Source organism: Schistocerca serialis, chromosome 3, assembly GCF_023864345.2.
Source record: "Schistocerca serialis cubense isolate TAMUIC-IGC-003099 chromosome 3, iqSchSeri2.2, whole genome shotgun sequence".
Lineage (NCBI taxonomy): Eukaryota > Metazoa > Arthropoda > Insecta > Orthoptera > Acrididae > Schistocerca > Schistocerca serialis.
Genome location: NC_064640.1, coordinates 390,608,481 through 390,633,398, shown reverse-complemented (window position 1 = coordinate 390,633,398; position 24,918 = coordinate 390,608,481). Strand labels below are relative to the sequence as shown.

At 38.4% G+C, this 24,918-nt stretch overlaps 1 protein-coding gene across 6 annotated transcripts in view; it reads right to left on the bottom strand.

Annotated features, from left to right (window-relative positions):
* The window catches only part of LOC126470233 (neuropathy target esterase sws), a 199,535-nt gene that overhangs the window by 145,823 nt on the left and 28,794 nt on the right, over positions 1–24,918 (bottom strand). For all 6 annotated transcript variants that reach the window (XR_007586158.1, XM_050097930.1, XM_050097929.1 and 3 more), the window contains exons 8-12: positions 14,987–15,196; positions 12,405–12,456; positions 8,000–8,163; positions 3,415–3,615; positions 2,913–3,118 (exon numbers count right to left, since the gene is read on the bottom strand). Coding sequence is in view for 5 of the 6 variants with exons in the window: in XM_050097930.1 (XP_049953887.1) it covers positions 2,913–3,118; positions 3,415–3,615; positions 8,000–8,163; positions 12,405–12,456; positions 14,987–15,196 (833 nt within the window). In the remaining variant the exon portion in view is untranslated. The remainder of the gene's footprint in view (positions 1–2,912; positions 3,119–3,414; positions 3,616–7,999; positions 8,164–12,404; positions 12,457–14,986; positions 15,197–24,918) is intronic.

The window sequence follows — 24,918 nt, the reverse complement described above, 5'->3', positions numbered from 1 at the left end:
CTGTTTATTGTTGTGGGCAATGGATTGGCATGTATAACAGGTTTGCTGCCTAGCACTTTGTTTTTGTGAGTGCAATGCATGTGACATATGATGGACTCTGAAGACATTGTACTTGTAGGGGACCACTCTTCTGGATATAGGGAGCGGTAGAAAGACATAATGAAAACAAACGTGAAGCAGATGGGAGATGAGTGATTACAAAAATAAATTTTGTTATGAACTTGACTAGTCAGTGGGTTTTCTTTCTTGAATATTAAATGCTCCAGTATTTATTTGGTCTTCATGACATGCTTTGGGATGCTTTACCCCATTTTAAAGTTACTTACAAGCATAAGCTGTGAAGCATCATCATACTTCAGCACATTAATATTATTCAAGCCATAAGATGTTGCTATTTAATTATACATTCAGACAGAAAATCTCCATTGTGCACAAGTGTTTCAAAAACTAGAATGTCTTTTTCTGACCATCAAAACAGGACTAATTTTCATTTTATGTATGTTCTGGTGGTCAGAAAGACACATGCCAGTTTTTGAAACCTACTGACTGCCGTTAAAGAGTACTTGTGCATGATGAAACAGTGAATATAAACTATTATCAAATGACAACACCTTATTGCTTAAATGATAGTAATGTGCTACAGTGTGGCGATGCTTTACAGTTTATGCTTTTAAGTGACTTGAAAATGAGATAGAGCATCCAGAAACATGTCGTAAGAACCAAATACAGCCTTTAAATGTAGAAATTGGAGCATTTAATATTCAAGACAGAATCAACAAGGTAAAGCTGCAAATGGCTGTAAAATTATCATCAGTGGCTTTCATTATGATTAATAGCTATATATTCCTCTATTAATTTCTGAATAAAAACCAACAATTACTTTTTAATTGTTTGATATCACGACGAGGAGTCTGAAATGCAGGTGTTTGAACTGCCTTGAGGATGCAAAGGGGAAAGAGCCAAATGCTGTACCATTCCTGTCTACTATCTCATCAGAAATATAAAAGAAGGTCTACAGACACTTCAACAAACAGCAACAGGACTCGATTTTGTCTTCATTTATAGCTGCGTCCTGCCAGAAACAATGGCTCTAGGAAGGATGATGGAAAGCTGAATTCTCTAGTTAAAAAGTGCCACATCTGAATAAACAATGAAAAAGTTCCTGTGTGTTCCAAGCTGTTTAGAATTGTATTCTCTGTAGGAATAACCAGAATTAATGGTACTGCTTCCTCAATACTTAATGATAATTCCATTCATGAGGAGGGAGGCGAGGGCTGCAGAACAAAACAAAACATTCCAAGGAAACATATGTGATTAAGTTCATCTTGAATTTGAAGGTTAGATAAAGTCACTGCAACAAAAGTAAAAGGCTCTATCTTTCTCTGTTCATAAAATGAGAGCAAAATAATTTTATAAAATTATGAAACAGAAATTGCCCAACAGTATGTCTCTCTGCTTTGATCTACAAGTGCAACCCTTACCAAGATGTGCTATCGGCCAAGCACTTTATGTGCAGCAACTCTCGTATTATGCTCTATCTTGCTCTCTGCATAACTGGCCCCCAAAATAAGTCTCCAAGTTTCTACTGCTGGACTGAAGAGAAGACTCGTTGTGAATCAGATGAAGTACCTTCAGCCTTGATAGATCCTCTAAGTAAGCAACAAATGCCATTAATACACTAAAAGTATAAGATTATTTTCCTATGGCTGCCTGGAGCAGAACACTAATGCCTATGTAGATCATTCTATCTACTAGTGATGTCTAAAACAGTTTCCAGACTCAGTGAAAGAAATAAGGTAGGTATTTCGGGTGCATGGTCATTCACACTTGCCTGAGGATCACCTTTTTCATACCGTGGAGATGAGTCCAGAGAAATAGGCTAAAATATTAACCTCTCAACTATATCAAAATATTTGTCCAAAATGGGGATATTCAAAGGCTGGGAATGGACTGGAATATTTTAAACTTTAAGAACCTCTTCCATTATCTGAAGAAGCCAGTGGTGGTAAGAGTAATGAAACAAATAATATTGAAAAAGGAACTGAAGGGGAAAAGAAGATTTTTTTATATACAAATAGAGACTTCATAAGGCTTGGATGATGCATCAAAAGGTTATATCACCTTGCCAAAATGAGGTGTAGTGACAGATCATAAACCTGATCCAAATGTTTTAAGTTTGATACACCCTGCAAAATCAGAAAAAAAAGGACATCATAAGCCTTCTGAAACAACACTATAGTTACAACTGGAGTGAAGATGAAAGTCTGCAATTTTATGTTCAACTTCTTGAGATAGATGATTAGGCAAACAATGTAGAAGAGCAAGTTGAGGACAAGGAGTGTGATTGCTGGGAGAGGAACCTGGATACCAAATGCTTTGAAGAGAATTAAAACTTTTTTCTGAAAAAAGGTATGCTTAAAATAATAAGTTTAATTACATTTTTGGTTGTACTCTTTAAAGACTGTTTAAAAATGTACTGCCTAGTTACAATTTTGAATGAGTGCTCACAGAGTAAATGGAAATTTCTCATATAAACAGTATGTTATCTTTAAACCAAACTCATTAATTTTAATTGTATCATTCACACTGAAGTTGGATACATCTTGTTTCTTTGTATCATTTATTTTTGCTCAAAATAAAAGTTAAAGAATAGATTATCAAATTTTTCTTATGTAAATATGGTTCAGAACATGAAATATCCTTATGGCTGATGCAAATAATTGGACAAAGTAGCAGCTGTACCTTTAAATAAAGAGTAAGAATTTTCCTACTTATCCCATTCTTTTATATTCAAGTTTTGGGTCTCTCCTGTAATTTTTTTTATTTGTGGACTCGTGGAATTTTGGAAAGTTACTCCTCAATTAATCTGAACAAAGAATAAATAATCATTTCAGGAACCACAGAATACTCACTCATAAAATGTTGTTTTTGACATCAGTGCTACAATACATGCAGTTTCTGCACGAATGGTGAAAAAACTTGGTTCTCCAGTGAGTACAGCAAGACCTCCAACGATTTCTCCTGGAAGGGCTTTAAACATCAAGACCTCTTCATCAACATCAGTCAGCTTCTGTGATACAACTAAGGCACCCGTGACTAGATACACCAACGCCACATCCTGAGGAGAACAAAACAGTTACATGGATGGATCATTTTACACTTCAGAAGTAATGTACAGCATGATGGCAAGTGAAAATTTGACAAAATGTGAATAGATGGGAGGCTCTGCAAGAAGAATACACAATTACATTCATTACGGAAAGTTGACATTCCTGTGAGTGACATTTGAAACAAAATGTGTGTGTGTGTGTGTGTGTGTGTGATATAAAGAGAGAGAGTGTGAGAGAGAGAGAGATTGTATGGCAAGTTATAGTCATTAATGCAGTATTTGTAATTAACCAAAATCATTATTACCTTATGGCTCTCTTCTTTCATTAGGTAAGTTCCTGCTGACACTTCACGTATTTCAACTTTTCCATCAGACAGAACACTTGAATCCTGAAGACCCAGCTCTTTCACAAATGCTGCCGTTGCAATTTCAACTAAAGCAGCTTCATCATAACTAGCACTGTCTGACTGGATTAAGGTATCTGGGCTACATCTTGAAGCTGGTGCCTATTGCATAAAATGCAGATAATTCATCATTACTGTGTGTTAAAAGAGTATGGTACAGTAATTTTTTTAATTACATTAAGGCTTCTTCTGACTGATACATAATAAACAGCACATACATAATACAAATACCTGGAAATACGATAGCAACTAATCATATGAACATTATCAAGCATATGGGACACAGGACAGTAATGGGGCGGGAGCGTGGGAGTGGGGGGAATGGAGACAGGGAAGACACTGAAAAAGAATTCCTTCAATCAATACAGAATATTTAAACATAATTGTCTCAAACAGTATTACTGTACTACACACTGAGGAGGAGGTTATCCTATTTCTGAGGGAAGTTAGGTTCATTTGATTTACACTGTGGTTATGTACAGAAACTGCTTGAAGCTCAATTTTAAATGAAAAATCAAGCAATCCTTACAAAACATGGGTTATCCCCCTTGGTATAAAGATAATATCAAAATGCTTACTAAGAAACAGTGTCTACTATGCAACAGGCATACAAAACAGCAAAAATCTGCAGACAGACAGCTCTGAAATTCACTTCGTTAACAGAAGGCAATGCACATAACCTTCAGTATAACTATAGTGAAAAACTGTCACACAACCTGCCTCAAAACCCCAAGAAATTTTGGTCATATGTTAAGGACATCTGTAGCTCAAAAAATGTCAAAATACTTGTGGATGAGTCTATAACTCAAATACAAGATAGCAAAACAAAAGCTAAAATGCTTCTGACTTCAAATATTCTTTCACAAAGGCAAATCACAGAATGTTCCAAAATTCATTCAACAGCCATACAACTGCCAAGTTGAGTGGCACAGTAATCAGTACCAGGGATGTTGAAATGCTCCTTAAATTACTTAAATTCAATAATGTGAAGGAGCGTGATGGAGTCCCTGTCTAGTTCTGCACAGAACTTGTGAGTGAATAGCTATATTTCTTCCTTTCCAGTGCCTTATCCTGTCATTAACAGCTTGGGACTGGTATGGTATGTCTTCAATTTCACACAGATCCAACCATACCAGGACATAAGCTATCATTATGCTGAGGTTGCCTTCTCCCAAAGGCATTTCAAAGCTACTGCCAATGATCACCAAGCAAGAATCCATTTACTCCTCTCTGTGTCTATATAACCACATGGTCAAATGTGACACCACTTTCCCATGTTTTGCGCACTGTAAATCTACAAATGTGGGAACCACCCTGGTATTTATACAAGTGGATGTATAAAACTGCCTAAGTAAATTTGACTCAAACCAGGTTGACTCAAATTTTCTAGACTTTCAAAAAGCTTTTGAGTCAGTACCACAAAATGCTTTCTAAAGAAACTAACCAGATTTGAGATTCAATCCAAAATTTATTGACAAGCATAATGCAACATGTTATTTTGGATGGTGAGCCATCAACAGACATTGAAGTAATAGCTGGTGTGTCTCAGGGAGTGTAACAGGATACCATAATGTTTATGGCGTCCATTAGCCCTGTTGTGGACAGTGGTTATGTCATACAATAACCACTGCAGTGGACAGCTGTTAATGCCATTACTTTAACATCTTTAAACAGTCTTGAGACTGCGAATGTACACAGGGTACAGCACCTACTGCCAGTATCCAATGGAGTGGACTGTGTGGATTTGCATCTTAAGGTTGTTGTTGTTATCTTCAGTCCTGAGACTGGTTTGATGCAACTCTCCATGCTACTCTATCCTGTGCAAGCTTCTTCATCTCCCAGTACCTACTGCAACCTACATCCTTCTGAATCTGCTAAGTGTATTCATCTCTTGGTCTCGCTCTACGATTTTTACCCTCCACGCTGCCCTCCAATGCTAAATTTGTGATCCCTTGATGCCTCAAAACATGTCCTACCAACCGATCCCTTCTTCTAGTCAAGTTGTGCCACAAACTTCTCTTCTCCCCAATCCTGGTTATCGTCCATGTTTCACTTCCATGCATGGCTACACTCCATACAAATACTTTCAGAAACGACTTCCTGACACTTAAATCTATACTCGATGTTAACAAATTTCTCTTCTTCAGAAACGCTTTCCTTGCCATTGCCAGTCTACATTTTATATCCTCTCTACTTCGACCATCATCAGTTATTTTACTCCCTAAATAGCAAAACTCCTTTACTACTTTAAGTGTCTCATTTCCTAATCTAATCCCCTCAGTATCACCCGATTTAATTTTGTGTTTGCGAGCCATATCAGGTCAGACAAACGGGGAGGACACTCAGTGTGCACAAAGAAGGGTCGCTCAAATGCTCATTTGCTAGTTCGATTAACAAGAAAATGGAACAGGAATTTTGAGAGCAAATAACTGGCAGAGACTTTTAAGAAAGGTTCCTTATATTTCTTATATTTCATGAGAACCTCATTACAAAACTTCAAGAACAATCTTTCACTGTGTGAAAGACTCCATTTTGCAACCTGCACCACGCAAGTAACGAGCAGTCCTTAGTGGCTCGCCATCACAGTTTTCTTTATCTTAAATATCTTTGTGACTAATGCCCTTTTGGCATATTTATTATTTTATAAGTGACATATAAGTACTGCCAGTCTTTCACGATGATTCCGTACTTATACTCTGTCATGCGCTTTTAGTCATAATTCTGTGACCATGTTATAGAATATAGACCATTCTCTGATTTAAATTCTGAGGAAGACACTCCTAGCAGTGTTGAAACCTGGTTAATTCATAAAAATAGTGACTGAGGGCTGTTTTTCTTCCAATTGTAACTATTCACGGTCTCTGAACGTGCAGCCATGTACAAAATTTTGTGTTTCACAATAGCTAAGATGAAAAAGTGCTCATAGCTCCTCAGGTCTGCATTTTAGAGCCATGTTTACTTGACATTTTTTTCTTGTCTTGGTCCATACTACCACCTCTGAAAGTTGCATCTCCTAAAACTTTAGGAACAACAGTACCGGTACACATATTGCATTGTCAGAGGTATCAGATTAATTTTTGCTTGTAACTTTCGACTCATTTGTTTCCGAAGCAGGGACCACTACCACAAATTGATACATTTATCCATCTCCATCATCTTAGAACGTTTGTAAGTTTATTTGTGTATATGCATACATTTATATTCACTGGCACCTATTTTAGCATCATTGGATGATATTTCCAGACATGGATTCCTATGTAAAACTTTGTAGGTCAAGTCCCCTATACCTCTAGAAGCTTGTAACATGAATTAAACACTCTGTATAATTTTGAAAACTGTCCTCTGTAATGACTTAAGTCCAATATCATCTTGTACACTGTACTGCACATGATCAAAGGACTAAATAAATAAATATGGGATTCCAAGAACTCTTCTGATGATAATGAAGACATTTTATAGCATACTTCTCCATGCTATCTCACTTACAAACTACATTTTTGCCTCACACTGAGTTTTACGTGCGTATTTTATGTGTAGACATTGGGTAGCTTTGAACCTCTGTATCTCGGAATTGGGTAAAGATATCAAGAAAATTTTATAGGTTATTCGAGTTCAGGATCTTAGGAATATATCGCAAAAATTTCAGCCATTTGTTGGGCATAGCTGTCTTGGAATCTGTGGATTAGTTTTGGAACAAAAATGGCAAAAAAATGCTTTTGGGGGGGTTTTCTAAGTACCCATCCAGGAACTACCTGTGCCTCCATAAGTCTGTTAAGGCCCAACACCATAAGCTACAATAAAATGAAAAAAAGAACCAACTGAGGAGGAAGTGTGTAATAATCATAGTTTGACCCTGTACTGTAGGACATTGACACTAAGATGACGCGTCTGTTGGGTATACAAATGGTTCCTAGCCCAAGGGTCATCTGGAACACTTGACCCTACCTTCCTCATCACCAATAGAACCTGAAGTATTATCCTTGAAAGAATCCAGTTTTCAAGTGTGGCATTTTGGAACATAGGTAGCACATGCTGTTGTGTGTGTACTGATTTCTGCCGTCTTCTTTACTCTTTCCTGAAACATAGTGGCAAAAAATTTTTGTCCAACACTGAGCCCTCTCCTTTCCTACATCAGTTTACACATATTCTATGTGATGAGGTTACCAGCGATCATCTCCTTTATTTATTCAGTGTTTCATGTGACAAATGATCAAGGTAGTGACTATTATACTCAAATGTTTAATGTGGTTTTTTTATTTTAGATTTTCTGACTTGGTCCTTATTCACAAGAATCATCTCATTTTTGAGTCTATGGAATGAAAACTGAATCTAATCTATCCTATCCCCCCCACACGCACACACACAAAAGTCCCCATCTTACCTTTGTTCACTATTTCTTCGAGAATACTGTAAAATAGGGGAGGTATTCCAGGGCATGCAAAAGAAAATTTTAAAAGACATTTTATTTTATAAAATGAGAAATTACCGTTGGCAAGCATGGTGTTGAATCCAGCATATCTGGCTGTGGATTACTGAGTGAAAATTGGTGAAACTCAGAATCTGTAGCTGCCTTAAAATTATCAGTCTGATTCCTAGTCAAAAATAACTCATGCTGAGCAAAATCTGAAGTCTTCTGGAGTACATTTTTTGCTGTAAAATAATGCTCATATTATTATTATTATTATTATTATTATTATTATTATTATTACTATCAACAACATATCAGCAATGTATATAAAACAGCAAGAATAGATACCATAATTACAGAAGCATCAGCATTTCTACATTACTTCCAAGTACAGATCAAGTAATTTACAAACACTTATTTTATTTTTATTTCATTAAATCTGAATGTCAATGCTATCCGATCATGGAACAAGTAATTGCATATATATACAACTTGTTCTACAGAAAAAAATCTCAAATTGAAAACAAAAACCACAACACAAGAATTATGCTACTACTAACTCAATACATAAATTTAGATAATCCTTATATAGCTAAATACGGGGCAGAGACTGGGAAAGATGCTGGCCATGACCTATCAGCAGGAACCATCCCACAATTCATCTAGAATGACTTCGTAAGACTTTGGGAAACCCTAATTGGAATGGCTTAAATAAGCTACAAATGATGTTTTACACCCTCTATATCCATTCATGACAGACCATTGTCAAACAGCTGACAGAGAATATTTATGGTTATGCCACTGCAACTGCTGTTTCGTCCTGTTCCATTCCAATCACAAACAGAGCATAAATATGGTATGCAACACTGTGGCAGAATGTAAATAATTTAGGAGTAGATAACAACTCACTGAACAGTAGAAATTGTCCACAGGCACATAAAAAGAATGAAAACTTCACTAGTGCGAAAGTATTGAGGTTGTGGAGGAATGATGGTAAGGTGTCTTGGCCCTGGGTCCAGATCATGAGAATATCACAATAAACCTAAACCATACAAGGGGTTTAGTGTTTTAGAATGCTACGAAGGTTTCCTCTAGGTCACTTGTAAACATATGGACGTAGAAGGGTGCCACACCCTACACAAATATTTAGACCAATTCCACAATCCTTTCCTCAAACCCACCCCCTCCTCACCCCTTTGATCTCCTGTACACCTACGTTCTACTTGCTTCATAAAATGCATAAATCCAACAATCTTAGTGACCCCACTGTAGCTGATTAATGTCCTTCCACTGAGAAAATCTATGATCTTGTCAACCTGCACTGCCAGCCTTTTGCTCTTAGCCTAGCCTTTCATATTAAAGCTACAAACAACTTTCTTTGCCAGTTCTTGAGCATCCCCACCCCATTACCGCTTGGATTCCTACTCATCACTGTTGATATCCCCTCCTTATGCCTGAACATCCCCCACACCTATGGCCCTGTTGCAACTGAAAATTGCCTCTCCTAATGCATTCGTGACTCCAAACCCATCAACTCATTCCTTATACACTGATGAGCCAAAACATTATGAACACCTGGCTAATACCACGCTGGTCCACTTTCGGAACACAAGACAGCACCAATTCTGCCTGGCATGAATCCAATAGGTCCATGGTTGGTTTCCAGAGGTATGTGGCACCATATGTTTATGCACAGGTCACACAATTGTCACAAATTATGGGCCGGTGGCTTACGGATGAGGAGCTGGTGCCTGACAGCATCCCACAGATGTTCCATCAGGTTCAGGTCAGGCATATTTGGTGGTCAAGACATTAATGTCATCTCACTGTCATACTCCTCAAACCACTACAGCATAATTCTGGCCTTGTGACACTGGTGGTTATGCCGCTGGATAATGCCATTGTAGTTGGAGAAAACAAGATGAAGAGATTCAGGTGCCCCACAATAATATTTTCATCATCTACAGCTGTCTTGGCACCTTTTATTACCGACACAGGTCCCACGTAAGTCTAGGTAAATGTCGCCCATAGCATAATACTGTCCCAGCAGCCTGCATCCATAGTGTGATGCACATTTCACACAGCCGTCCGCCTGGATGACAGCATATCTGTAAAATAATACTGACATGGTGTAGCGAGAAACATGAATCATCTAACCAGGTGGCCCATTTCCATTGATCAGTAGTAGAATCTCTATTTTCCCTTGTACATTGCAATCACGATTAATGATGCCATTGAGTCTACATGGGAACAAGTAAGGGTCACCTACTGCGGAGCCCCATGTTCAGAAAGGTGTACTGAATGGTGTGCTCCAGAATACTAGTGCCTGCACAAGCATTGTACTCTGCTGCCATATCTGCCACAGGTTGCCATCCATCCTGTTTTATTAAGCGGAAAAGCCTCCGACATCCAGGTTCCCTGATGAGGCATGGATGTCCAACACCTTGACACCTCTTTGTGACTTTGTCATTTTTCAACCATACTCCAGAGATGCTCACAACAGTAGCACATCAACAGCCAACCACCTTCACGATTTCCGAGATACTCATTCCCAGGCACCGGGCTATAACAATCTGCTCTTTGTCAGTGTTGTTTATGACATTAAATTTCCACACTATCAGCAGTATCATCACTAGAAATGGTTTCCTATTCATATCTGCTCCAGTTATACACTTCCCTAAATGTGTCATGTAACTGCAACACCTCCATGCATCATTCAAGCTTCTGGGGGGCAGGAGCCGTAATATTTTGGCTCTTCGGTGTACATTTAATTAATTACATCCTCACACGTAATAACTTCTCCTTTGAGAGGATGTATAAACAAACCTGCAGCACTACCACAGGCGCCCACATATGCCAATCTGTTTATTGGCCTTCTAAAAGAAACTTCCCTAGGCTCCCAAAATTCCAAATCCATTGTCTGGTTCAGATTTATTGATCATATCTTCATGATTGGGCTCAGGGCCATGACACCTTATTCTCTTTCCTCCACAGCCTCATTACCTTCTCTCCGATTCACTTCACTTGGTTTTCCCTCAACCTGATATGCCAACTACCTGGACACTGGCCTCCACCTTCTGTCAACATCATCAAGTCCTCTTTCCATGAACAGTACCTGCCTTTTTGATGGCTGCCATCTATTCTACACAAAATGTCCCTCCCATACAGTCTGGCCATCCATGGACAGCATATCTGCACTGATGAGAATTCTCTTGCACAGTATGCTGAAGGTTTCAGGTCTTCACAAAATGGCACTATCTTGAAATCTAGTATACAAATAAAATCCCCATGCAATATCCTCACTTCCCCCCAATACTCTCAGCACCCCGAAGAACCAGCTGCAGAGGAACACCCCCCCCCCTCCCCCTGGCTGCCTTCCATCACTCAATATCATTAAAGACTGGAGCAACTGAACCATATGATTTGCCAGGACTTCAACTATCTATTATCATGTCCTGAAATGACTGCTATCCACAATCCTTCTCAACCCTCCTACTGGTACTCTGCCAGACACCCAACCTACATGTCCTGGTCCATTGCTATGCCACTCCCATCCCAACCCCTCACCACATAGGTCATATCCCTGTGGAGAACCAAGATAAAAGACGTGCCCGATCGCTTTACCCAGCACATCCCACTCCAGTCTCGTCCAAGGCTTTCTCCCCTTCCTCTATTCTGTCACCCCAACCAAATCTGCTGCCCATCATTATCATCATGCGCTGCCCAAACTGATCGTCTCCAGCGTCTGTGTGGCACATTCCTAACCTGTGCACTTACTGCCTCCCCCCCTCCACCCCCCCCCCCCAGTATTCTTATCTTCAACACATGCTGCCCCCACTCAAGCAGTTAGCAAACCTTCCCCAACCCTCCTGGACGACCCTTTTCTCATCTGCAAAACCCATCACCCCAGTCAACCTGTTGAACTGCAGTCCTGACATTGTGTATTCATCCAGCCAGCACAACATAGCTGTGCAGGTGTGCAGGTGTGCAGGTGTGTGTGTGTGTGTGTGTGTGTGTGTGTGTGTGTGTGTGTGTGTGTGTGTGTAAGGGGTGGGTGGGGGTAGTGACTCTCATTCTATTTTGTGTGCCTGGAGACAACTCAATGCTTCTGCTATTTGCCGAGTTGTCACTGTTACCAGATTGGGAGGGAGACTGGTTATTATATTTTTCTTCCGGTTATATAGCACATACTAACGAGCAACAGTTAATTTTTTAAGAATGGGGGAAGAATCAGTTGTGGTACTGTTGAAGAAAGTATTCCAATATTTTTTTGAGCAGCTTTAAGAAACCAATGGCAAAACTCTGTATACTCTGATACAGTTTAGAGTCCAAACATTTCCCATGGATTAAACTTGCTTAACAGATTAAACTTGATTAGTGAAACACTAGCATATTATGAAATCAGGTCACTGTTGTTGAACATTAGCTACATGACTTTTTACACTACAGAACAAATTGTACACGTGTAGAAGGTAATACTTACATTGTTTTTTCACTACTGCAAGTGGAGTTTTGGCTTCCTTCCTCTGAGAATTCTGAAATAAGCAAACAAATAAAACATCTTTGTAAGAACTTAAAAATAATCATGCACATCTATAGGGTGACAATTATTGAACAATATGAACTAAAATCGTCATTCTGATTTCGACAAGATGTGGTTCACGCAAGACGGAGCTCAACCTCCTATAAGCAGGAGAGTGTTTGATGTCCTGGAGGAGCAATTTGGGGACCACTGGCATTGGACTCAATTAACAGCCATATTGTTTGGGTTTGAACACATGCAACTCCTTTTTTGTGGGGCTATATTAAAGACAAGGTGTATACCAAGAACCCCAAATCCATTGCTGAGCTGAGAACAGCCATTCAGGAGACCATCAACAGCATTGATGTTCCAACACTTTAGCAGCTATCCATCTGTGCCACATCACCACCAAGAATGACAGGCATATCAGACATGTGACAATCTAAATCTGAATAACTGTAATGATGTTAACATGTTGAATAAAGTATGTGCACACTGCAGATTGTAACTAATTTTCGTTTTTTTCATATAGTTCAATAATTGTCACCCTGGACATCTACACCTATACTCTACAAGCCACCTTATGATGTATGTTGGAGAGTACTTCGTGTATCACTGTTATGCTCCCCCCCCCCCCCCCTTTTCCCATTCCACTCACAAATAGTCCACTGTTGGTAAGTCACTGTGTGAGCTACATCTCTTCAACTTAACCATCGTGGTCTTTAGGTGAGATATACATAAGAAGAAGCAATATATTACTTGACTCTTCTAGGAGGTATGTTCTCAGAATTTAGATTGTAAACCACACATTAATGCAAAAAGCATCTCCATGACACTTTCAGCTTACTAAATGAACTTAAAACAAAATGTGCTGCTCTTCTTTGGATCTTCTTTATTGCCTCTTTCAATCATGTCTGGTACAGATCCCACACTGATGAGCAATATTCAAACGTCAGTCAAATGAGTGTTCTGTAAGCTACCTTCTCTGTGGTACCAAACTCTCGAACTGATTTTTGAATACTGCTCATCAGTCTGGGATCTTTACTAGACAGAATCATTGCAGGACACAGGAAGGATGCAATGAAGAAGTCATTACCATACAGATGAAAAGAATATTGACTACAACATAAAATCATAACTTTAGCCAACATCGCAATACATATTCATGTCTGCACGGTGGACACAAATGGAATCATAGATAAAAGTTCTGTTTTTAACTTGCATAGCCAATGTTGGTAAAGGAAGAAGGAAGAATGGTTAACACCCCCAAAGAGAATGAGCTCAATAAAGATGGAGCACTAGCTGAGACTGACATCAACAGGAGAGGAAGCTGTGCACAGCCTTGTTGAAGGCAGAAACATGAGACTGGCCTGAAATGATTTAAGGAAACCACAGAATATCTAAAACATGATGGCTGTGCAGGATTTGAGCTCGGCCACTATCAGATCTGTGTATAGTGGCTTTAACACCATCACCTCACTCAGAGGAGGATGAGAAGGAGGAGGAATGAAAGAACTATTCCATTGCACAAGGTCAGGGTGCACTTAATCTGAATGTCCAACAACACACCACTGCTCTTAGCTTTGATGGTTTTCGCCTAATGTGCAAATCGGGAAAATCAAATTACTTGTATTGCTGTAAGTGCCCTAGTCCATTCAGTTTTCATACATTAGTAACATTTTGCAACTCATCTTTACAATTACAAGGTCAACTACACACATGGATGTTCCTTTACCCCCCTTCACGTCAAAACTCTCAAGATCTTCAGAAAATAAAATGAAATCAATACTTCTGTGTTTTCCTGAAAGTCTACCACTGACAGGGCCTTGGCCAGTACCAAGACTGAAGTTATAAACCACACTGAAGAAATCAGGCTAAAGGAAAAATCTATCTCCCTTCCTGCCCCTGTTAACAATTAATTCAGAACCTTACCATCTGGAAATGGTTGTGATCTCAACTCTGCATGATTAGACCAGAAACCAACGCATACCTGTTAGCAACTGAACCATAAACAACGGTAACTTCACGTACTTCTCCCAGTTACAGAATAAGTTCAAATAATTAAATATTTTGTTGGCAGAGGTAGGTATTACACTTTAATGTGTTCACATGGCATATCTTATTTAAGAGAAACTGTATTAAAGCACAGTAAATGAAAGATACAGCTCTTTAACCATAACTGCTCTACTGCAGTTAGAAACCACAATATTTTTTAGTCTCCTCTAACCTTATATACTTATAATGTCACAGCAGGTAGCAAATACTATATCACTATCCAGTGGGTTCTGTGGAATATATAATTTTATTTCACAATGATAATTATCAAATTTTACCCCAAAAATTTACTTACACATATGAATCAACAGTTTGAAAGAAGACTACTTCAATTCACTATTAAGGCAAATTCATTTACCAAAACCTTAAGTACCTTAAGTACTGGATAGAATACAGCAGATTCTTACAGTTGAAATGTGAGCTGCTTTTCATGTGTCAATTGTCAAATAAAAGTCTGGTAGTTTTCTATCCCATTTCCCCTCACATACCTGGTTAACCAATTCTGATGACAGACCCAGATACTGGTGCAGAGCAGTAAATGTTACTCTCTGAAGACGCACCATTATAACTTGCATCACTCGAATAAATATGTCGGGGTAGTCTTCAAACAAATCTTGAAATGCCGACATGGGAAGACGCAGCACTGTAGAATCTTCTGCAGCTCTCGCTGATACAGTCTTGTATGAGCTTGTGTGACCCTGCAATATGCATTCCAAAATTTCAGTCTCTGTAGGTGTCAAATTTAATGCAAGTATCACCTTATTTAACAACTTCAAAAAAGGCCTCCATATCACACTTTTACTAAAGCAATTGGTATCCTTTAATTTGACAAAATATTTTATTTATGTAGTTCATCACTGAGTAGATTGGTAGTTTCACACCAATAAACCCATGGCACATTAGTCTTTTTAATGAATCCCTAAGGTACACCAACTAATAAATTTCTAATACATGAAGAGTCAGTCCTTCTCAGGAAATAATTTATATTATCAATTAAGTCATTTTTTGGTAACCAAATTGACTCTTAATATAACTAACACTTTCAGAAATGCTTTTTTTTTCAAAATAAATAAATAAATAAAAATCCACTTGTTCCTTAAAAGGAGTGACATTAAATGTTTGTCCGTGTCCATACATCACAATCATAAATATGAAAATGAACTAATTACACGTGTAAGAAATCTGGCCAACTGTACAATCTGGCACCCATGTAGGATGTGTTGAGGAAATGTTGTATTGTGCTTGAGCTGTTATAATGCTGTATCTGTTTGTGGTCCAGTGGTAAACATTATGCAATGAATACGCGAAGTCGCAAGTTCAAGTCCAATCATTCCTTTTCTTAAGTGCATTAGGCTGTATGCTAAAGATATCAGGCTGTAGGAACTTCAAAGATAATTTTCTTTACTTTCTAACCCACCAGTAATAGTAAAACCTTCCACAAGAGAGCTCATGGCTTTGATAAGGTCAAGTTGCATTATTAGCGGGTAATGCATTGACAACTTCATTAATTTACACCAGGTTATTCACACTGATGCCAAATACAAGAGGTGTTTTCAAATTGATATAGAGCTGTATTTTACAAACAATGGTGCATGACTTAACTGCAATGTGAGCAATGTTTAACATATCACATATGAATGGAAAAAAAATGATGGGAGCATGGAGGGCTTTTTGCTTTTTACTATGTTTCTGATGCGGGACATGTAATGATGTCACCCATTGTGCATCAATTCTGAGAAATTGCAGATACAACTTCCATGATGCCTTTACAATGGCGTACTGATATAAAATAAGTTAAATTTATCCTGTATACCTGCAGTATGTAGTTATACTGTACTTTAGTCACACATACTTCAGATTTTAGCTGAAATGTTTCATGAAATAATTAATTACTATAAATAATACTAGTAGCACAGCTTGCTTCACACTTTATCTCACATCTTTTGGTATCTTTTATGCACATGTAATGATTCTTTTTGCACCTCATTTTGCAAATAATATTTTTACACATTATATAACATGTTAAACGTTGCTCACACTGCAGTTAAACCATGCACCACTGTCTGCAAAATACATCTATAGGTCAGTTAGTAGTTACATTAATTCTGCAGCTAATTGCATAACAAATAATACTGCGCACTATGCAACTAAAATGACAGTCACTACAGGGACTCTACATGTTGCAGTTAGTTACATAATCAGTCAGCTCCCTGCAATTCTTCTTTCACTGTTCTATAATGCCCACTAGTTACTTGAATTAATAGGCACTGCACTCTGATTCACATATATGCTATAAGGGGCAGTCAAATGAAAATGAGACTGGTCTAACAAACATGGCATGGATGTTGGTAATGGAGGTATGTGTGTGTATAGAAGTGCCCTCTACTGGGAATCAGGATGGACGGGGGGAACGTTGACTGATGCATCATTTGTCTGTTAGATGTGCTCGACATAAGATCAACGAGTCATGCTTGCATCTAACTTCGCTATGGAGGCCAAGAAAGAGGAACAGCAAGGAGTATTGCAGTTTTTGACTGCAGCAGGAGTATTGGGAAGTGACATGCATGCCCAAATGTCTGTTGTCCGTGGCGAACACAGTACGTCACATGCACGTTTTTGCATGGAATAAACGGTTTAGAGGTGGCTGGGTGCCACTGAAAGACAGCAGTTGACCATGACAGGTTTATCATGTCATTCCCTGCAATGGATGTTGTCAGAAATGATGAACAATGGACAGTGGAAAACATTCGGCTTATATTGGGCATCAGTCATGGTACCACTCACGCCATCATGGCAGATCATCTACAGTTCCAAGGAATATCTAAAGTTCTGTGTGCATTGGGTACCCCAAAGCCTGACGCAAGAGCAGAAGCTGAACAGAATGTCAACATCACTGCAGCACCTGGAATGGTATCATGAAGATGAATGTCGTTTCCTGCCCCGTACTGTCACAGATGATGGAACATGGCATAATTCTGAGCCAGAGAGCAAGCTTCAGAGCCAACAATAGAAGCACATGAAATCAACCCCACCAAAAAATCCAAATCCGTGGATGCCAGCTCTGAGAAAGTCATGACGAGCTTTTACTTTGAATACAAGGGCCCACTGCTCATTGATGTTCCGGAACATAGTGCCGCACCATGATACATAGACACTTTGCAAAAATTGAGGCATGCCATCAAGTCCAAACTCCCAGGAATGTTGATGGACAGCATCATTCTGTTAAAGGATATAATGCCCACACACACTGCCAACGATATTTCGACTAAGCTGCAGAAGTTTGCTGGGAGGCCCTTATGCATCCTCCATACAGCACTCATCTCTCTCCATACAATTTACATATCTTTGGTGCCCTAAAGGGAGATATTCATGGTCAAGATCCAATGACTGTTAGCAGAATATGGAACTGGTAGGTTCAGGAGGGTAATACGGAACACCGTGCTGGATCCCAACGGCCTTGTATGACTAGCAGTCAAGATGACAGGCATCTTATCCACATGGCTGGAATGGTTCATCCAGCCACGTCTCAATCCCCGAGTCAACAGGTGGGGACGTTTGCAAGACAACAACCATCTGCACAAACAGTTCAACGACGTTTGCAGCAGCATGGACTATCATCTCGGAGACCATGGCTGCGGTTACCCTTGACGCTGCATCACAGACAGGAGTGCCTGCGATGGTGTACTCAACGACGAACCTGGATGTACGAATGGAAAAATGTCATTTTTTCGGATGAATCCAGGCTCTGTTTACAGCATCATGATGGTCGCATCCGTGTTTGGCGACACCGCAGTGAACGCACATTGGAAGAATGTATTCGTCATCGCCATACTGGCGTATCACCGGCATGATGGTATGGGATGCCATTGGTTACATGTCTCGGTCACCTCTTGTTCGCATTGATGGCACTTTGAACAGTGAACATTACATTTCAGATGTGTTACAACCCATGGCTCTATCCTTAATTCGATCCCTGCGAAACCCTACATTTCAGCAGGATAATGCACGACCGCATGTTGTAGGTACTGTACGGGCCTTTCTGGATACAGAAAATGTTTGACTGCTGCTCTGGCCAGCACATTCTCCAGATCTCTCACCAATTGAAAATGTCTGGTCAATGGTGGCCAAGCAACTGGCTCGTCACAATACGCCATTCACTACTCTTGATGAACTGTGGTATCGTGTTGAAGCTGCATGGGCAGCTGTACCTGTACACGCCATCCAAGCTCTGTTTGACTCAATGCCCAGGCGTATCAAGGCCGTTATTACGGCCAGAGGTGGTTGTTCTGGGTACTGATTTCTCAGGATCTATGCACCCAAATTGCGTGAAAATGTACTCACATGTCAGTTCTAGTATAATATATTTGTCCAATGAATACCCATTTATCATCTGCATTTCTTCTTGGTGTAGCAATTTTAATGGCCAGTAGTGTATTATTATTATTATTATTACTTCTTTTCTCAGACGTTATGTCTGGTCAAAAATGGAAAGTGACGCGGACCTTGATCAAGTGTGACTTCCTTTTAACTGTACGGTGTATGTTACATTGCATTTAGGAACTTTCGGGTAATTGAACATGTATAAATAATTACAGATTTCTGTAGTTGTATATATATGTTTGGATGTAGCTGTATTGTGTTGATGTACTGGTGGATATTGTGTGGTATGACTCCTGTAGTTGATAGTATAATTGGTATAATGTCAACTTTATCCTGATGCCACATGTCCTTGACTTCCTCAGCCAGTTGGATGTATTTTTCAATTTTTCTCCTGTTTTCTTCTGTATTGGGTATGGATATTTTGATTAGTTGTGTTAATTTCTTCTTTTTATTGGTGAGTATGATGTCAGGTTTGTTATGTGGTGTTGTTTTATCTGTTATAATGGTTCTGTTCCAGTATAATTTGTATTCATCATTATCCAGTACATTTTGTGGTACGTACCTGTATGTGGGAACGTGTTGTTTTATAAGTTTATGTTGTAAGGCAAGCTGTTGATGTATTATTTTTGCTACATTGTCATGTCTTATGGGGTATTCTGTATTTGCTAGTATTGTACATCCGCTTGTGATGTGATCTACTGTTTCTATTTATTGTTTGCAAAGTCTGCATTTATCTGTTGTGGTATTGGGATCTTTAATAATATGCTTGCTGTAATATCTTGTGTTTATTGTTTGATCCTGTATCACAATCATGAATCCTTCCATCTCACTGTATATATTGCCTTTTCTTGGATGCGTCTTGATCGATGTGTGGCTGTGTTAGATAATACGGGTGCTTGCCATGTAGTGTTTTCTTTTTCCAATTTACTTTCTTCGTATCTGTTGATGTTATGTGATCTAAAGGGTTGTAGAAGTGGTTATGAAATTGCAGAGGTGTAGCCGATGTATTTATATGAGTGATTGCTTTGTGTATTTTGCTAGTTTCTGCTCGTTCTAGAAAGAATTTTCTTAAATTGTCCACCTGTCCATAATGTAGGTTTTTTATGTCGATAATTCCCCTTCCTCCTTCCTTTCTGCTTAATGTGAATCTTTCAGTTGCTGAATGTATGTGATGTATTCTATATTTGTGGCATTGTGATCATGTAAGTGTATTGAGTGCTTCTAGGTCTGTGTTACTCCATTTCACTACTCCAAATGAGTAGGTCAATATTGGTATAGCATAAGTATTTATAGCTTTTGTCTTGTTTCTTGCTGTCAATTCTGTTTTCAGTATTTTTGTTAGTCTTTGTCTATATTTTTCTTTTAGTTCTTCTTTAATATTTGTATTATCTATTCCTATTTTTTGTCTGTATCCTAGATATTTATAGGCATCTGTTTTTTCCATCGCTTCTATGCAGTCGCTGTGGTTATCCAATATGTAATCTTCTTGTTTAGTGTGTTTTCCCTTGACTATGCTATTTTTCTTACATTTGTCTGTTCCAAAAGCCATATTTACATCATTGCTGAATACTTCTGTTATCTTTAGTAACTGGTTGAGTTGTTGATTTGTTGCTGCCAGTAGTTTTAGATCATCCATGTATAGCAGATGTGTGATTTTGTGTGGGTATGTTCCAGTAATATTGTATCCATAATTTGTATTATTTAGCATGTTGGATAGTGGGTTCAGAGCAAAGCAGAACCAGAAAGGACTTAATGAGTCTCCTTGGTATATTCCACGCTTAATCTGTATTGGCTGTGATGTGATATTATTTGAATTTGTTTGGATATTAGGTGTGGTTTTCCAATTTTTCATTACTATGTATAGGAATTATTATTATTATTATTATTATTATTATTATTATTATTATTATTGTTAAACACCTATTAAGCTGCTTTATCCACAACAGCAATTTTCTTTTAGACCCCAAAGCCGGTGTCAAAAACATCAGCTATTAGTTTAAGCATACCTTGTGAAGTTGTACTCAAGACATTCAGGTGCTTTGTAAGGTGAGTTAGAAATAAAAGATCTAATATACATTGGAGATATTCAAACTCCTTTATAAGAAGTACTTTCATGTTCATGAATAATGCTGTGTATTTATGCAAGTTGGGGGAAAAAAAAAAATCTAAAATAGCACCTCGACAACTGGTACACTTCACAAAAATATGGCACATTGCTACTATCACACTCCAGCTCTGCCAGAATGCCAGAAAGGATTTAAACTCCAATATTGCAAATTGTATGATCTCAGTTTATTAATTACTTTGCAACAATGACCATGATGCCACTTATTCTGGCACATTTTTCAAGAGGATTAACATGACGAATCATCCTGGCAGACGAAAGCTGTGTGCCAGATGAAGTCTCAAACTCGGGAAACAGTTCCTGAATTGGATTCTTGATCTGGCACACAGTTTTATTCTGTGGGGAACTTTCATATCAGTGTGTGCTCTGTTGCAGAGTGAAAATTTCATTATGGAAACATGCCCCAGGTTGCGGCTAAGCCATATCTCCACAATATCCTTTTTTTCAGGAGTGCTAGTCCTGCAATTTTCACAGGATGGCTTCTGTGATCTGTAAAATATAGGAGATGAGGTACTGGACAAAGTAAAGCTGTGAGAATGGGTTGTGAAGTTGTGCTCAGTTAGCTCTGTTGGTGAAGCACTTGCCTGCGAAAGGGAAAGGTCCTGAGTTCGAGTTTTGGTTAAGCACACAGTTTTAATCTGCCAGGAAGTTCCAAATCAGTGCACAATTCACTGCAGGGTGCAAATTTCACTCCAGAGATTAAGGCCATGTAGGATGCAGTGTATCACTGGTGGATAGCAACTGCTTTCACCTTGTTCTGTGTCAAAGCACTGACACCAGACTTCTGTCCAATCTGTGCTCCATCTGTTGCCATAAACAGAAATCTTTCCCAACAGAGGTCACATGCATCACTAACGTTTCATAAGCAATTGGCACTTGGATTAAATTGAGGAGTTCCTCAAGCAAGTTGAACTCGGTGCCAACACCTCTCACAACAACAGCAAGCTGAGCAGCATCCATGACAAAGAGAAATAAATCTTTAGTATTATCTTTCAGTTGCATTTACACATCATCTGCCATTTCTTTGATGCATCTACAATCTGTTCTCCATAAAAAAGGAACTCTTTCAAAAACTTAAGAGCCGCTAGGCACAAGACTGTTGTGGCAGTAGCAAAACATTGTTTAAAAAATTCTATATTGCTGATGGGAAGTGCTGTTTTGGCTATTTTAAGAGCCATGTGATGGCTCCCTCTAAATGCACCATCACTGTGGATGGCATGGTTCTATTCCTGTAAATACACTACAACAAAGAGGTAAAATCAAAAGCAAAAACCACATAAGGCTTTATAAATAATAACACTTTCAAAAAATAACATACACCTACTTGAATTTAGCCAATAAAATGGCATTACAAAACAGACACTTAGGGGCCAATCCATGTTTCAATAAAAAAGTTATCTTCTTCCCAATGTGGGTTGGGGTGTAGGGATTGGACAGTTTTTCATTTTGAGAATCTTAACACCTTATCAACCATTTTCCAATCACTAATTTTGTCCTAGAATGAATGCCAAAGTGACTTCGACACTGATAACACGAATGACGTGAAGTAAATAGGCCCATCTTGCCACACGCACACATCAGTAACAAACGAGTGATGTTAACAGAGAGGTAGAGTGGAACTGCAGGCAAGCAGTGTGGGCATTCACAGGCAGTTATATTCACAATAGCACATTTTTCCACCCCTGATCTAGTGAAAGCAGTTTCAGCAAATTAAGTACCCGTGGTCACGTACAGGTAAAAGCAGACAGCTGACAGAATATAACACAGATGCTAATCTTGACTACAATGACAGTGAGTTTGCTTTGTTCAAAACAAGGAAAAGCACAGTAAAATTATAACAACAACATTTCCTGGAATGGTATACTTTCTCACCATTTTTGTTTAATTTCTAATTAACAATTTATCCATTAGTAATAACTAATGAACAGCAAATAAAATATGTTCTTTATTATATATGATACTAAAACCAAAGTACAGTAACTGTCATAAACAATATTCCTTTATTTTCAACTTCTTTAGAAAATTTATATAATTTGTAACTTATTTGCTACAATTTGCGTGCAATGTTTTCAATCAATTAGTCAATTTAAGTAATATATTTTTAATAATGTGTCCTTCTTATTAAAACTATTTACAAATTTTAAAATTTGCAACATCTACATAGAAAATATTGCAGAAAGGTAGTTATATGGGAGGAGGCAAACACCCTTGGCACTAATGCCAGAGGTACAGGATCATCTCTATCACCTCTGGTCAGACTACGACCAGCCTGCACAGAAAACCCGTAGCAATATTATCTGTACTGTAGGCAGGTATCAAAGCACCATAGATGGAAGTATCAGGAAAAGTTTCTTCACTTCAGCTTCAAACAGTTGCTCTTCTGTAAAAATTATATCTAGTGTAATATCAGTGTACAAGGTAGTTGCTCACTTTTAATCTCACTGAACACAGTTAAAGTGGATCTTTACTCTTTCAACAATAGATACAGTTAGGGACTATGGCTAGTATGGAGAAGTTGTCTGTTGCCCACAACTGGCTGGAATCCACACTGGCAACAGTCAACACATCTACTATTGCTGTACATGTGATTGAACAGCAGGATCTCCATATCGAGAAAATGCCTCTTAAGCTCATCAGGCTCTCCAGTTTGAGTAGTGGTCACTTCTTCACTGAGATCCAGACAGAGACAGAGAAAACAATAGATTTTCACTTGGTAGATCATTGAAATTTTTTCTATGAGAATAGGACAATTATGGAGGTTCTTTTGGCAAATTCATTGCTTTTGCAAGATTAACTTCCAGCAATGTTTCCACAAAATGTTTGAGTACAACATAATTTTTGAGTCTCACATATAGCTATTTAAATCAGAAGCCTACAAACTCTAAACACTCTTGATTAGAATAGTGAAGAGCATTGCTTCTATTTTTTAAAGACATACATAAATTCTCAATAATACAGTAAAGGTTCTAATATGATGTGAATTTGAGGCACAAATAAAAAACTGAAAAGGCTAACGAATGTTTGATGTCCTCAGTTTAATAAACATGTAGTGTGTGGCTCAACAGTTCAGTAGATAACTGGGCAAGTAGCAGGTTATCAATCAAAAGGTCCTAATTCAGTCCCAAGTCAGTCCTCGGATTTTTTCCTGTAATTTATTTTTTCTTCCAATCTCTGGGTGTTATTTGCGTACGTGAAAAATAGTGGATGGCACCATGCCTCAGAGTCTACTTTACTGTAACAAATTTTCTTGGAACTCATAAATCGTCTGACTATGGAAATGTTGTGAAGAAGTGCATCAGTGCGTACAAACAGCTGGTTGTCAGCATGTCCCTCAAAATGTCTCCTCGACTCACATCTTGACTTCTTCCCCAAAAATCTTGGTTCAATCAGTGACAAACACAGTGAATATTTTCACCAGGACATCTCGGTATCAGGGTTAATGGAGTGCAGCAGTGTTGGCTGACTACTGCCGGACACTTCAGTGTAACATGGCAAATGCTTAGCACAAACCAAAGCCTACAGCCATGAAATTCAAACCAAATACACCTTCGATAAGGAAGCATTTTCAATGTGTAAGAATTTTGTGTGTGTATTATACCTTTAACTAGATATTACTATATACTATATGTGTCATGTGATTCGATCTCACTACTTTCTTTACCAAGGCCATGTTCACTAATACTCCATGTAACAAATAACTGTTCTAGTGAAATAAAACTGGTTGAATGAGTAAATCTAAATAAACAATGGGTAATGCAGATAAATGGTTTGCATCTTTTGAATCAGTATGTTTCACTTGTCTTAGAACAAGTGTTGGATACCAAAATATCTGTCAATTTGTCTTTTTTTCAGTATTATTAGACTGTAGAAGATTTATGTCATTTACTTAATATGTCACTTACTTAATATGTCACT